The sequence below is a fragment of the Aythya marila genome (genome assembly GCF_965140915.1).
Source record: "Aythya marila genome assembly, chromosome: 6".
NCBI lineage: Eukaryota > Metazoa > Chordata > Aves > Anseriformes > Anatidae > Aythya > Aythya marila.
In genome coordinates, this window is record NC_139047.1 from 1,829,923 (window position 1) to 1,845,902 (window position 15,980).

At 39.0% G+C, this 15,980-nt stretch overlaps 1 protein-coding gene across 6 annotated transcripts in view; it reads left to right on the forward strand.

The window, feature by feature from the left end:
* The window catches only part of HECW2 (HECT, C2 and WW domain containing E3 ubiquitin protein ligase 2), a 161,501-nt gene that overhangs the window by 101,988 nt on the left and 43,533 nt on the right, over nt 1–15,980 (forward strand). For all 6 annotated transcript variants that reach the window (XM_082763823.1, XM_082763821.1, XM_082763822.1 and 3 more), the window contains 7 exons: nt 328–497; nt 3,010–3,152; nt 6,208–6,308; nt 7,371–8,705; nt 9,979–10,074; nt 14,517–14,667; nt 15,052–15,155. In XM_082763823.1, the coding sequence (XP_082619949.1) occupies nt 328–497; nt 3,010–3,152; nt 6,208–6,308; nt 7,371–8,705; nt 9,979–10,074; nt 14,517–14,667; nt 15,052–15,155 (2,100 nt within the window). The remainder of the gene's footprint in view (nt 1–327; nt 498–3,009; nt 3,153–6,207; nt 6,309–7,370; nt 8,706–9,978; nt 10,075–14,516; nt 14,668–15,051; nt 15,156–15,980) is intronic.

Sequence of the window (15,980 nt, forward strand, 5' to 3'; positions counted from 1 at the left end):
GTACTGTATGGTGGGGTTTTTTGTTTGTTTGTTTCAGGGTGGAAAATACCTTGCTGAAAAAAACATTTGTTGCTCTTTTTAATGTTCATGCTGTAATTTTGTATTACACATCACTACTTTTCCTCCTTGTGTTCTCTTAGGAAAACACTTGACTTGCTGCTTCAGCTATCTTCTGTACATTGGATCCAGTTACTCTAGTAGTAACTTTAAGTTGCTTCAGTGGTTTATGGTGACTTGATTTCCTGGGTAATATTTTAGGAATGCACTACTTTGTGAACTAACTTTAATTTACTCTGTTCCTTTTTCCTTTCTTGTTTTGTTTTAAAGATATTAGAGCAGTTGGGCTTAAAAAAGGCATGTTCTTCAACCCTGATCCTTACCTAAAGATGTCCATTCAGCCAGGCAAGAAAAGTACATTTCCTACATTTGCTCATCATGGTCAGGAAAGAAGGTCGACCATCATCAGTAACACAACTAACCCTGTTTGGCACAGAGAGGTAACGTATGCCTTTTGAGAGCTCTTTGCAAGCTGATGCAGTATACTAGGCTTGTATTTTCTCTTTATGCATTAGTCCTTACTCTGTGAAGGCTGGGAGCTTATTCAGTGGCTAGCTATTTAAACTGACACCAAAATTGTAGTAATTTTAGGAACCCTGTTGTTGGAAAGAAACAGCTATCATCTGCATATTTGTGCCATGTGTTTAAGCTGCAGTGCTGGGAGGTTTTCATTTGCTTCTCTGCTGAAAGAGTTGGAATCACTCAACGGCCCTGTAGATCCCTTGAAATTGCAAAAAATAAATTAATTAAAATGGATTATATGTTGTGGGAAAACCCTTTAAGAAAAGGTACAATAAGAGAGCGTTTATGCTTAGTGATGGCGATGACTGCTCATTTGGAAATGATATCCCCATTGTGCACAGTAGGTGGCAAGCGTTCATTTTTGCCAGGCAGAGTGGATGCTCTTTGGTATATCCTTTCTATGTGCTGCTGTGGAAGGGAAACCCCGTGGAGGGAGGCATTACAGCACCACGTAGCAAAGGAAAACAAGTGCAGTTTTTTAGAAGCCGGTTTTCTAGATTGGTTTATACCAGGTAAGTTATGCAGGTCTTAAAGAAGGAATTTGAACTGCTCAGTCCCATGACTGTCTTTGAGCACAGAAGAGCAAGGCAGTGTCTTTGAAGATTAATATTTACATGGGAAACTGTGAACATTATTCATAACCCTTTGGGACCACGTAGCAGCATTCTTAATCTGTGCCTATTTTCTATTGAGCAAATGCCTACGCTCTTTTTGAATGTTAATATGTTCTTTAGGAAGATCAGAAGATTGAGTGGGCTTTGGAAAATGTTTCCACAAGTTACAGTCAAACAAGCAGTAACGCAGAAGAGAGCGGTGTGAACATTAGCACTGCCCAGGGGTGCTTGGTTGTGGGAAATACTGTAGATTTGTGGAAGACTTAAAATCTTAGAAGTATATGAGTTTTAATCTCTAAACTGATTCTTCATCTTTCTATCTGTCCATTTCTTTATTCAGTAGATGGGAAGAAAACCTATTATGATTTTTCCTTTTTTTTTCACCTCCAGTTCTCCTTGTTTTCTGAAGCTTATTAGAAAAGTGATAATATTCACTGGTGCACACATTGTATTGGCTTGCTTTAACTGCTGCATCTGCCCTCTAGCAATGCTCTGATGATACCAGCTTATGATCCCATTATCTATGCTGTCCTAGTGGTGCAGAATGGATCATGTTTTGCATCTGAAAAATAATTTGCGATTTTCTATTATACTGAGAAACAAATTTTAAGTTATTTTTATCCCAGGAACCCAGCTCTACCCAGCATGAGGGAGTTTTTTTTAATTCCTGGCTCAATTTAATTGCTGGTTTTGAATACTTTTAGCCAATATCTATAGCTGAGCTGAGTTGTTCCTTCTTTTGTTCCTTGTTCAGTACCTTGTCATCTTTTTAGCTAGATGCACATTAGCCAGTTTTCTCAGAGGTCTTAGATGGCAGACAGTAAAAGTGTAACCAGATGACTTTGGCTTTTCTGTAGATTTTACCCATACTTTTTTGTTTGTTTGATATCTTAGAATCTAGAGGAAAAAATATCTTTGGTTTCTAAGTCTGTTTTCCTAAGGGAATTTGTTATCACATTGTGTGTAAGTGTGCTTCCCTGCCGACATGCCTGCTCAAATATGTGCCCTGTACCTCTGTTGAATCTTTTGGCCATCTTCAGCCAGACTTAGCAGAGCAGCACAGATGCCAAATATGAAGTATTCATAAATTCATGAAAATTGATGCTAGGCTGAAGAGAGGGACTGTGACGCTGTTTCCACCCACAAGGGAAGGTGGAAAGATGATCTTACAAGACATCACAAAACCTTTTATAAATTAGCGTCATTTTGTATGAAGGCCTCAAGTGCAGGAAAAGCTTCTGTTGGAACTTACTGGGAAGATTTATGAACTTTGGTGCAAAAATTTATGGAAAATTCTCCTCCTTTAGTTTCAGTGCTCATGAAAATACTGCCTGTGCATTGTCCTTCCAATGTCATGCATACAAAAAATTACAACAAAACGTGGTGTTGGAAGGGAAGTTCACTAAGCACAGTCTAGACAGAGGCACTCTTCCTTTCTTCTACATTGATTCTGCTACTCTCCTGTAGCATGACTGAGTAAAGTGAGGATTCCTTCTCTTTGTGCTTTCTAGTATCCAAATTGAAGCAAGCAGAAGTATACATTGCTTTCTCCTTTCTGATGTGGACCATGAAAGTGCTTTCATCTAGTGCAGCTTCTTACCAAACAAGTATTTTCAAGGAATGGTAAAAAGATAGGGGTTTTCTGAGAGGCCAAACTCAGTACTTAATAATGACACTGACATTGTTTTGCAATACGAAAACTGCTGTAGTCATCAATCATTGCTTTTAGAGTTCACTGCCAGCTAGTAGTAATTATGCACATGCCTTCTGAATGAAGATATATTGATATAGTGTCAAATATGTTCTTTCCTTCCAGAAATATTCTTTTGTTGCGCTTCTAACAGATGTCTTGGAAATTGAGGTTAAAGACAAATTTGCCAAGAGTCGTCCAATCATCAAGCGCTTTCTTGGGAAGCTAACCATACCAGTCCAGAGACTGTTGGAGAGACACGCAATTGGGTAATTAATACATTCTTAATGCTAACTTTCATTTATCAGGGAGATCCAACATCTAGGATACCAGCACAGAGCAGCTTTTCTGGCTTAGTGGCACAGGCACAATTTGTACTGTAACTGTAGCAAGAAATTAAAGTTGAATTTGAATAGCCTTATTGCCCAATTGGAATATGGTGGTGTTTCTAACCCCATTCTGAATACACATACATCTTCTTATATATGTTTGTAATTTGTTTCCAACTTAGTGTCTTTATGCAAAAAATCATCACCCTCCTAAAAAATGTTACCCTATGGCTAGCTAATCAAGAAGCAAACTGTTATCACAATGCTGTATGATCGTGTGCAAATTTTTTAGAACAAGCAAATTCTATTTTATCATTTTTACATCTCTTTTATTTTTATTTGTCAGTTTCAAAGAGAGATTTAATATCTGTTCAGGTAATTGACCAGAACTACAAGGCTATGACTCCTTATTTTTTCAGAGTGCTGGTGTACTACCAGATTAAAATGGCCTTATGCTATGAATAGAGAACTAATGGAACTCAAAATTAATCTATTGTGTTATTTTTAGATGTTCTGTTCATTTTTTGTGGCAACCTGTTATGGTTTAAAGAAGCAAGTAACATAAATTTTTAAGACGTTTTGTACTTCAAGATGATTACTGGATTGCATATTGTAGTATAGTCAAATGGATGATCAAATTAGGCCATCAGACAGCCATATGCACTCAGAAAAGCCTGATACTTGGTACTTAGGCACTGTGATACAGTGCAGGTATAAAACAAATGTCTGGAGGTCTGCAAGAGATGTAACTGTGAATGAAAAATTGTAATTTTACCTGTAAGAGGAAGCAGTCGTTGTAGGGTATGCTATTATGTCTAAATATTTTGACATTTGTATATTTTATTTGACAAATTAGAAAAAGTAATTCCTCAAAAGACAACGGGAGGAACTGAATTATTCAAATGTGTTTTGTATAGAATCTAACTCAAAGATAATGACTTTCCATTAACTTAAGAGGCATTGGATGAGGCCTATGAAGAATGATGGTGAAAGAAAATCTGTATATTCTTGCCTGAAAGTTTAAGGGCATGGCAGTATCATCAATCTTTCACACAAAAAGCAGGACATAAACAGCTGGCCTCCTTTTTCACAGATACTCTCATCAAAGTAACATGTTGCATAAATGGAGAAAAGCAAACTCAAATTGAAAGGAGTTTTCAGCTTTAAGTTTCCAAAGTGGTGGTTACACTGGTAAGTAATGTAAGAACAAAGTTGTAAGAGTAGCTTAAAATTTCTTCTGATAAAGAATTGTATTAAAAAAATAAATAAATAAAAAAGTAGGAAAAAAAAAAGCCTGCCCAAGAGCATACAACCTAACTTTACTAAGAATTGCTTCATCTCAACAAATTGTGATATCTTGGAGCAAGCAGCTTTTTCTAATAAATTTGCACACAGCTAGAAATACTCAGAAATAGCACAGTGATACAGACTGGCTTCAAAACCTAGATTACGATGTTCATTTCCATGCTATATTCCAAAACTGCTCTGGGATTTCTATTGGTGTGAAAAATGAAACCTGACTTCTCTCGAAGACATTTCCTGTTTTCTTCTCTGTACTTCAGTTCTGTGTATTTGATATACCAAAGCTTTTTGGGATATAGAAGGCTGTATAATAAATATGTAGCAAAAACATAGGTAAGTATTCAGTTTTGTTTTGCCATGTTTCAGTTAGAACTGACATTAAATCAATCTTGCAGTTCTTTTTACCAGTTTATCTGTACTTTGTTGCTCGTTTGTGCTTTTTGTGCTAGTATTTGACGCTATTGATTCATCTGAATCCAAAGCAGATGTTGTTAATGTCGTTGTTTTCTCTAATCTTGTAGTGCCTAGAGCATTGTAAACCGTATGTAAAAAGTGTGGAATTCACAGCTGGCAATCTTCTGAGGATGCCCCCAGGTCTAACTGAAGAATTGAAATTGGAGTACTGAGCAGTGAATCTGTGACACAGATTCAGGACGCAATATTGTGATGACTTGATGTTCTGTGGCCCATATACACTGCGGAGAGGTTGCTTTGCCTTAAGTTGTCCACTCGGGGCTTTTTTTTTGCTCAAAGCTGATGCTTGGATGCGAACTGCTGCAGTTTATCTCAATAATTGCCTTATATTCTGTTTAGTCTGTCACTTAGTGTAGTAAGAATGCTCCCTGTAGAGGGAGAAATGTTTATTATACCAGTACAAATCTAATTGCATAAGTAGCAGCAATTTCCCATTAAGGTCTTCAGCAGCCCCTCCTCTCCCTTCAGCTGTGTCAGATGTGCTGAAAGTGACTGGGGCTGTAAATTCCGGCTGTTTGTAATAACGGGTAGCCTATGATCTTATCCTGTCTCAAGCTGACACAAGTACTTAATCAAGTCTGAGTCCTATTGAAGTCAGAAACACTTAAGAAAGTATTTCAGGCTTAATCTTAGCATTAAAAGCTTTTCTAAGTAATAATGTGTTTAGGCAGATGCAGAAGTGCTTTACTGAATGAGAAATAAAATGTGAAGAAACTATTAGGATTTTTTTTTTTACAGTAAAAACCACAAGGGGGCAGAAGGTCTTCAGAAATGAAAGGTTTTTGTTAATAATAAAACATATTTTCTGATGGAGAAATGAGAAGCTAAGGGAAAGCTTTCAGTTTGGTTTCTTTTGGAATTAAAAACAGATTTAGGGATATGTGAGAGTTCATAGGGCACAATCTGAATTTGAAAATGATAAATAGTAGTTTGTTAGGCTGTTTTGTGCATCAGTAATCAGTATCTTACACTATTGTTGGTATTAGTGCTTTCTCATACAAGCCATTCTATGTGGCTAATCTTAAAAGTGTAATAGAAGTTACCATCTCTCACACTGACTCTACCTGATAAGAACTTATGATACAAAATATTGGAAAAATAAAACCAGTCAAAATTTTTGGGGAAAAAAAAGCGTGCATGCACAAAACAAACCAAACAAACAAAAAACACACATACACACAAAAGCACTAAAGCCAACAGTCTATTTTTGTTTTTGCAGAGACCAGATTCTCAGTTATAATCTTGGCAGAAGGCTCCCAGCTGATCATGTAAGTGGCTATCTCCAGTTCAAAGTGGAAATCACATCTTCAGTTCATGAAGGTGAGACTTTGTCACTGATCTGAATCTCCAGATAGTTGTATAGAGAGAATTTCTATGTACTTATGTTTCTAACATTTTCTGTGAAAATTAACTCCCCCATTAGCTCCCCTCTACTGTAGGTTTTCCTAGTGGGATTCATATTTTAGGTATTTCAGATAAGGCTTTGGAGATAGTAATTCCAAAACACCTACGGTTATCCTATTATGTTTCTTTTCATCCTATCGTTTTCCCATTTTATTAGATACATTTTAAATGAATGTGCTTATGATTTTCATTTTATGGGATTGATGAGGGAATCTAATTCTTTCTTCACACTTTGACGTGTGCCTTGGCTACCTTTGGCTGAGATGAGCAGTTGCAAGTAGGGTTCTGCCTCTGTGTCCATGTTGATCACTATGTCCTATCCCCCTTTTACAGGACTGAGAATTACCTGTTACGGTTATACAGATACATGTGTCCATTAGGCATTTTTTTCATACCAAAACGTATTTAATATTTTGTGAACTTTGCTTAGGTAGATTCCCATTCTTTACAGTGGAAAAGTTTGTTAAATCTATTCAAACTAACTGTTGTGTATAGAATTGTGTATCAGTGCACAGTTTGTGATTGCTCATGTGATCTCAGGTGCGGGTTTACATGCTGTTTAGGACAGCTGGCATCAGTGACTGGTTTTGTATAAATCCTGCTTCTGGATATAAGAGAGATGCTGTAGAAAACCAGTTCCTTATTTGTGAGGCTGGTTTTGCAGACAGTTTGTCAAGATGCTTGGCAATGCTTTGTCTTTTGAAAGCAAAATAGGAGTCCTTTAAAGTAATATTCCATGCTTGTGAAATTTTCTATGACCTATAAAATAGGATAGACTTATATAGAGAAAATTCTGTGATTGCTGTTATAATGATGTAGATGCTTGTATTGTTTTAATTGCATTTTCTTCACTTACTTGCCTGATTGAAATAAGCCAACATCTTGAAAGATGTGATGTATCACTTCTGTGATGATGGGAAAATATAATGAACTGTCTGTGCATTACACGTTTCACATTCAGTTGTTGTGTCTCTGCAGATGCATCACCAGAAACAGTCGGCACTTTGCTAGGAGTGAACTCTGTAAATGGAGACCTGGGGAGCCCCTCTGATGATGAGGACATGCCAACGGGACATCACGATACATCCACAGTGTGTTCCAATGGTCCAGTCCTTGAGGAATCTTCTGGAGAAACAATCCAGAGACATATTTTAAGGACTAGTACAACTCTGGAAACAGACCAGGATGAGATAACCTCTGGTGCTTCAAGATCATCGCCTACAAGAGGTCGCCAGGACTCACTAAATGACTATCTGGATGCAATAGAACACAACGCTCATCCCAGACCTGGGACGTCTGCCTCTGGTGAACGTCCACGTGGAGCCTCCCCAAAACTGAGGAGTAGCTTCCCTACTGACACAAGACTTAATGCGATGCTTCACATTGACTCGGATGAAGAGGAACATGAGCTACATCAAGATCTGGGTTTTCCATCTTCCTTGGAAGATGATGGTGGTTTGGTAATGCTTAATGGTGCTGCAAGAAGTGTTGAAAGAGATGGTTTAAGTTGCTCATCAGATCAGGTAACACAGGGACCTGCAGAGAATGAAAATGTTTCAGCCTCTGAAGCTCCTTTGCCTTCAAATGATGACCAGCCAGAGAGTCTCCCAGAGCTTCCACCATCACAGTTAGCAGAAGGGGAAAGTCCCCAAGGTTCTCAAAGTGAAACACCAGCAGAGCAGGCTGGCAGTGAGTTGTATGCCGCTCAGGAGGCAGAGCAGCCTCCTAGCAGTACAGATGCAGGAGCTGCAGATGCCGCTGCTGGGAGCAGAAGGGGTGTTAGTGAAACAGAATCCATTGATCAAGGGTCTGAACCTTCCCAGCTGTCATCAGAAACCGAGCAGAGTGACCCTGCTCGCACGGAAAGTGTCAGTGAGGCTAGTACCCGACAGGAAGGGGAGAGCGATGTGGAAGGGGCAGACAGCTCTTGCAACGAAAATGCAACTGTGCGCCGTTCCTCAGTTGAAATGCGGTGTTCTTTTGAAAGTGCTAGGTTTCCTGAGACTCCCACCTTTTCTCCTCAGGAAGAGGAAGAGGGAGCTTGTGCCACTGATGTGGCTAGAACTCAGCCAGCTGCTGAAACACAAGACGCTGCAAGTACTTCGGGCTCTTTGCCTGCAGTACAGTTACCTCAGGAGGAAGTGCAGGAGGCTGAAGCAGGTGAATTACAAGACCAAGAGGAAGCAGAAGAAATCTGGCAAAGAAGAAGCCTGCAGGCGGCAGCTGCCAATAGCCAGTCTCAGGATGAAGAAACAGAAGGAGCCCAAGCAGCCTGTGAGGGTGCCACAGCACAAGTTGAAGGAGCTACTGGAGGTAACAACTGCAGGAGGCACTCTGATAAGTGACCTTTCTGCAGCCAGTAGAAATTAATTAAAAATGAACATCTGAAAGTAAAGATCTTCAATTATCAATGTCATTATCTTTCAAAGGTTTTCTTCTTGGGAGACTTAATTCTTTGTTTAAGAGACACTTGGGGTTTTTGATTCAACAAAAAAAAAAAAAAAGAAAGAAAGAAATATACAAAACATGTTTATTTTGAAATAGGATATATTCTAATTCTTGAGAGAGTATTGAGAAGGAGTGTGAAGAAAAGAATTTCACAATATTACCCTGCTTGCTAGATAATTTTTTAGTCACATTTTAGGCTGATATCTTACCTTTTGCAGTTACTTATGTGTATGGACACATCCTAGCACAGTTGGAAGCATGGGAAAAGAGGAATGCATTACTCAAGACTGTAAAACTTTTCCCATATATAAAGTTATTTTAGCAGTTCAGGATTTCATATCTCACTAAAATCATGGAAAATAGAAATGTGTACATTGCAGATTTTTTTCAAGCACATTTCACAATGGATCATTCATTCTCTTTCTACAGAGATTGAAGTGGATCTAATTAAGTGGGTGCAATCAAATTGGATTTCTGGATGCATCTTTTTTTTTGTAACATTTCAAAAGTTCAGAGCTCATTTCCCTATCTTTGAAGTCCATGATGTTCTGCATATGTTTGTGGTTAATCATATCTACCCTATTTATAAATAGGGTAAAATATAGTCTTGGTATAGCTCTGGTATAGCCTTGGTATAGCCCTGGTAAAATATAGTCTTGGTATTTTTTCAAATACTGTCAATACATTCTTTTACATAATTTTCTAGACATTTAAGACTCTCTGCTAGGTGTCAGATCGCACCATACTTTGCTAATCAATATTGCTGCAGCAAGGAAAGTCAGTGGACAGTTAGAGCAGGTTTCTGTGGTGGCCAGGTGGGTGTAGCTTTGCCCGTGTCCCTTGGTGGGATATAACTCAGGCACATGCAACTGTTGGAGCCCTGGCTTTCATTGGTCACAAGTGGATGCATCGTGTCACAAGAGGTAACATTTTCAGGACCAGGACTGCAGAGTGTGCTAGAGAAATCACCCTGATCTGTAGACATGACTTATTTTGCCAGAAAGGCCAGGTGATTAATAGATACATCCTAAAATGTCGTAGTCCTGCAGAAGTTTTAGTGTGTCTTGTTCTCTTGAGAGGCAACTTTAGGGTTTCCCCACATTGACTGAAAAGTAATTTGTGGGCATTTTGTTTCTAGGTGCTCAAGCCAATGGCCATCAGCCCTTGAGGTCGCTGCCTTCGGTACGTCAGGATGTTAGCCGGTACCAGAGAGTGGACGAAGCTCTGCCGCCAAGTGAGGTTCTTCATACTTTAATTGGGGGTTAGGCTGCCAAGATCTCATTACTGAGATCTCATTATGTTTCATTTTTAAATGTGAGAACTGAGAACGAACAACTGAGAAGTTCTTAATGAGGAAGGATGATGATTAAGTCTAGTGCTGTTTCGAGAAAGGCATTGTGCTCAGTCTGCAAACTATGAGGATGTGTTTTGATAATTATACCTGATGTATACAGACTTGCTAAGTGAAATTTGCAGAGAAATTAGGAAGGCATGATGCTGCCTTTTCAACAGGCAGCGCACGTGAGTAGGGAGGTAAGGTGATATGCTATGTGACACGCTTTGAGGGAAAGATAGAAAGCACAGTGAAATCTATGAATATGTCATATATGGTGATGATTTGCAAAGAAATGTCTAACATCTTTCTCTGCTCATAGATTACATGAAAGGTGTCTGTGTTTTCCTTGCATTTTCTGAGGCTGTGTCAAGGCATCTGAATTAAAATAAATCTGGATATTGAGCAATTGTTGGATGAGCTAAATTGAATGAGAAATTCATTGAATCATAGAATCATAGAATATCCTGAGTTGGAAGGGACCCTTAAGGATCATCAAGTCCAACTCTTGACACCGCACAGGTCTACCCAAAAGTTCAGACCATGTGCCTAAGTGCACAGTCCAATCTCTTCTTAAATTCAGACAGGCTCGGTGCAGTGACCACTTCCCTGGGGAGCCTGTTCCAGTGTGCAACCACCCTCTCTGTGAAGAACCCCCTCCTGATGTCAAGCCTAAATTTCCCCTGCCTCAGCTTAACCCCGTTCCCGCGGGTCCTGTCAGTGGTGTTAATGGAGAAAAGGTCTCCTGCCTCTCGACACCCCCTTACAAGGAAGACTGTGATGAGGTCTCCCCTCAGCCTCCTCTTCTCCAGGCTGAACAGGCCCAGTGACCTCAGCCGTTCTTCTTACGTCTTCCCCTCCAGGCCTTTCACCATCTTCGTAGCCCTCCTCTGGACACTCTCCAACAGTTTCATGTCCTTTTTATACTGTGGTGCCCAGAACTGCACACAGTACTCGAGGTGAGGCCGCACCAGCACAGAGCAGAGCGGGACAATCACCTCCCTTGACCTACTAGCGATGCCGTGCTTGATGCACCCCAGGACACGGTTGGCCCTCCTGGCTGCCAGGGCACACTGCTGGCTCATATTCAACTTGCTGTCTACCACGACCCCCAGATCCCTCTCTTCTAGGCTGCTCTCCAGCGTCTCATCGCCCAGCCTGTACTTGCAGCCAGGGTTTCCCCGTCCCAGGTGCAGGACCCGGCACTTGCTCTTATTGAACTTCATGCGGTTGGTGATCGCCCAGCTCTCCAACCTATCCAGATCCCTCTGCAAGGCCTTTCCACCCTCATTCGAGTCCACAACTCCTCCAAGTTTGGTGTCATCAGCAAACTTGCTCAAAATACCTTCTATTCCTACATCCAGATCGTTTATAAAAATATTGAAAAGTACCGGCCCTAAAATGGAGCCTTGAGGGAAATTGTCGTTTCTTTAATACATACAGAAAACACATTGCTCACAGTTTTTGGACTGATGCTCTTTTTTTAAACGTGGGCAGTGGTGATTTATTTAGTCTTAGATGCTTAAAGAAAGGAGAAAGGAGGGATGGAAAAAGCTACATGGCTAATGGGGAAACATTGCTTTAGAAAAGAAAATAATCAGACACAGTGAACTCAGTGGCAAAGCTCTATGACTTTGAAGAAGCCAGGAATTCAGGTATTTAATGTGCAATTAATAGATTCCATTCCGCTGTGTGAAATGGGATTGCACTTGCTCTGTAATTGGATAGGGTGGCTGTAAAGAGCCGGATAGCAGAACATGGATAGACTCATGTATCAGAATGCCAGGTGATGAGAAGATTTTGCTCCCTGAGGATTTTGTTATAAGCAGTGCATATAACAAATTAGTCCTATGCACAGATCCCAAAGTTAATTAACTGCCACCTCAGTAAAACAGAATTATTTTTCACAAAATTGTGCCTGGGAGACATATACTTCATTTGCATTTTTATCATTTTTCATGCTGAAGAAGACAGAGAACATTATGGGAGATAGGTGTAATAACTTAGAAATGCATAGATACAGCTTTTATAGCACCGTGGTTTATACATACATTGCTTTTTGTGTTTCAGAAGCAAACGATACAATAAGTACTTGGAAAAAACTATTAGAATGTTCATGGAAAAGGCTTGGTTGTGTGGAATTCTAAGATTTCTGACATTTGCCGGGATTTTACATTGTTGTACATGGGCATATATATACACACCAGTCCTTTAAAATCAAGGCTCAATGCCACGTTTATGTTAATCATTTGTCTGCTAATATGAATGAAATCCTAAATACTAATTGTTGCCTAGATTAATTTTCTTCGCCAAAGCTCTGCCCAGAACAGGTCTCTAGAACAGAATATGCCTAGTGTGTCTGTCTAGAACATGTAACATTTAGAACTCCTACATTCCTGGGGAAAAATCAACAAATATCAGCTTGAAGGCACAACCTTGATCAATTAAAATTTCACAATTTAGCAAGCTAAGTCCTTTGTAACATGTTTAACCAACAACAGTTTGACTAAAGGAAGATTTTTTTGTCCACCACAGCACTGATAGAAGTCCTTTACTTTAGAACACATTGCACAAGCATTCAGACTTGCTTATTTATGACGAACGCAGGCAAAGCTGCTCTTTCTGTCTCAAGACCACATTACAGAATCAGTGACTGTGTTGGAATTAGACATCACTACAAGAAAAATCTCAGCTGTTATACAGCATTTAAGGGTTTGAAATCTAGGTGGAATGGTGAAACATGTATTTTTATTTCATCAGAAAGATACTGCTTATTAATTTGAACTTTTCACAGAATCATCTCTTTCATCTCTTTCTTTTTTTTTTTTTTCTTTAGGGGAGAGAATCTTTTTCAGAGCATGCTGAAATGTTTGTTTTCTTTTTTGACATAGAAATTATTTTTTCTTTTTGTGGAGTAACTTTGAAATGCATTATATTTTGTATAGCAAGTACAGTGATGAATCCACAACCTTTGCATTGTTGTAATTTTATTTATTTTGAACTTATAATTTGCAATATAATACAAAATTCTGGATTTTGCTTATGGATTTGGAGAAAGATGACATCAACATACTTATTTTCTCCTGGAATTGTAAAAAAAAAAAAAAAAAAAAAAAAAAGTTAAACAGTTCTCTTTATTCTTATACTATGGTGTTTCTTATTATTTTCTGACTCCAAGTTTACTTTCCTACATAGCTCTTACTTACAGTAATAATACTCTAATCACTAGTAGGCTGTTCTGATTATTAACTGTAAAGACAGAAGAACAATTTGCATTGTGGCCAGCTAAAATACACAGCAGTCTTGCAGAGATGATACATTCAGTTTATCTCAGAACTTTTTTTTAACCTCTTTGTGAGTCAACTCACACCCTACAGTGTAGCGCAGCGAGCTGCTTAGCTGCCTTCAGTTGTTGACAGAAGTCATAACACACATGTAGTAACAAAGCCTGAGGTTTTAAGGCTGTCAGTACTAAACAGTTTACAGTAGAATTTAGTTTTCCGTCTCTGCTGTCACGATTTTTCTATCCCCTCTTTCCTCGTGGAGCAGCGGTCATTTAGAATTGGTTGCCTGCCAATGCTTTTTTGAATGTTACTGCAGGGACTGATGTTTCCACCTCGACTTGAAATATAGAAAGTCTCTCCTAGAAACCTTCTGAGCTCTTAAAGATTGTTTTTCAGCTGATGACATGCTAAATGATTTGCACATTTTATGCAAAATCACGTGTATAATATGGACAGAGAAGAAATACTATATTCAGGTGATCTCATGCTGCTATCTTCTTTCTTTCAACCTGACTGGATGTTAGGTACTATTAATAAATGAAATGATTCCTATTTTTTAATAGTTAGGGATGTCATATTCTGGTCTTTTGTAACACTGGTTGCAGAGATTCAACAGACCATAATGATTAGTGCTGGACTTCTAATGTTTTCCATAGTTTCTGTAGCAAAACCAAAACTGGGACAGCATTATAGTTACTGCTTGCACAAGAAGTTGACAGTATTACTGTTACTACCACATGGGTAGAAGCAATGGCAGGTTTGCAAGGTTTTTGTTATTTAGGCCTTGGATTACTGAAGTAGTTTTCATCTCATCTTTATGTGCTTTTAGTTACATATGGATTCCATAGAACCTAAACTACTACAGGGAGTTTGACTTATGCAATACAGTCAGGGAAAAGCCGTATCTCTTAGCCTTTCAGTGAGAAAGTTCTGTGCTGAAGTCATCCTGTAATAGAGGAATGGAAACTTGGAACATTAGATTCAGTTACAAAGAGCTAAAATAAATACAGAAATAAAACTGAACACCTCCATAGTTCACAGTATTTTATTGCTACTTAGACTGGGAAGCTCGAATTGACAGCCATGGACGAATTTTTTATGTGGACCATGTGAACAGGACAACAACGTGGCAGCGACCCACAGCCCCCCCGGCCCCACAGATTCTGCAGCGGTCAAATTCCATACAGCAAATGGAACAGCTGAATCGCCGGTAAGAATTACCATCGTTGCTTGTGAATTGTGTGCTTACAAAACTGCATTCACTATGGTAAGACTGAACAATGAACAGTTGCTATTGCAGCTGGCCGTATGTATTTATTTTTATGTGACTGTTTTTTTTATGTTGCATGTGGGCTTCTAAGGCTTTCGTGTCCCACCTGTGTTCAACAGCTATGTGGATTAAAAAAAAAATTACCTGCTAATGGTTTTCAGAAATTCAAAAGGCTCCTGATGCTGAAATTAGAGAGATTAGTGCATGGTAACCTACAAGGCAGAAAAGAAGGGCAAGCCCGACTTCATTATTAGAGTCCCTCGGAACCAGAGGTGGATCACAGTTACCATATTCTATATATAAAGTATAGTTTTCTAACTGTAGGTACCAGAGCATCCGCAGAACAATGACTAATGACAGGCCTGAAGAGCATACAAATGCAGTGGATGGAGCTGGAGAGGAAACTGACTTTCACCATTCTAATGCAGGTAAAAAAAAAAAAAAAGGATTTATTTCTTGCTAAATGGAGCATTCATCCTGTAGATGATTTATTTAGTGACATAAGGCAGAACATAATTTTTGCCCCTGAAAATCTGGGTTGCCATTTGTTTTCATTGTTGTCTACTTTTGAAGATTATGGCTCACCCTGTTTGATGTGCTGAAGAGATGAATGTGAGATTCAGAGCCTTTTTCTGTCAGTGCCTGACTGGGTTAAAATATAGGCAAGACATTTGCAGAGAAAGAGCATAAAATATAGGACTAGAAAGGACTTTGAGCAGTCACCTGTTTCATTTCCTTGGTGAAGGTAGATAGGATGGGCAACACCTAACCCATCCTTGGCAAATTCTAACTAATGTGTCCTTACTGTATGCAATCAGTGGATATTCTGTAACATTGTGAAATAGACTATTCCTATCCTTGTTATATCTCTTAATTATTTTGTTGGTGCACTCAGGACTGTCTTCAGTTAGTCTGCAGCTCCTTAGGGATATTTCAGAAAACTAAATGTGTCCGTGGCTGTTGTACTGAAAAGACTGGAAACTTCCCATGTCTTACAGACAAAACTTCTTACACATAATTATTCCTTTTTTTTTTTTTTTATTCCTGAATGACACTAACCACCAATGTTCAGTCTTTGATCTGCAAAAATCACACCTGGACCTTTGTGTGCAGATCTTCAGCATGGAAGACTGATTATTTATCCTGTGTTTGTGCAGTTGATTATCCATATCTGCATATAGATCTTTTCACTTTTCTAATGTATCACTATGGTTTCTCAATCTTCTCCATCCCACTGTCCAGCTATTGCAGCA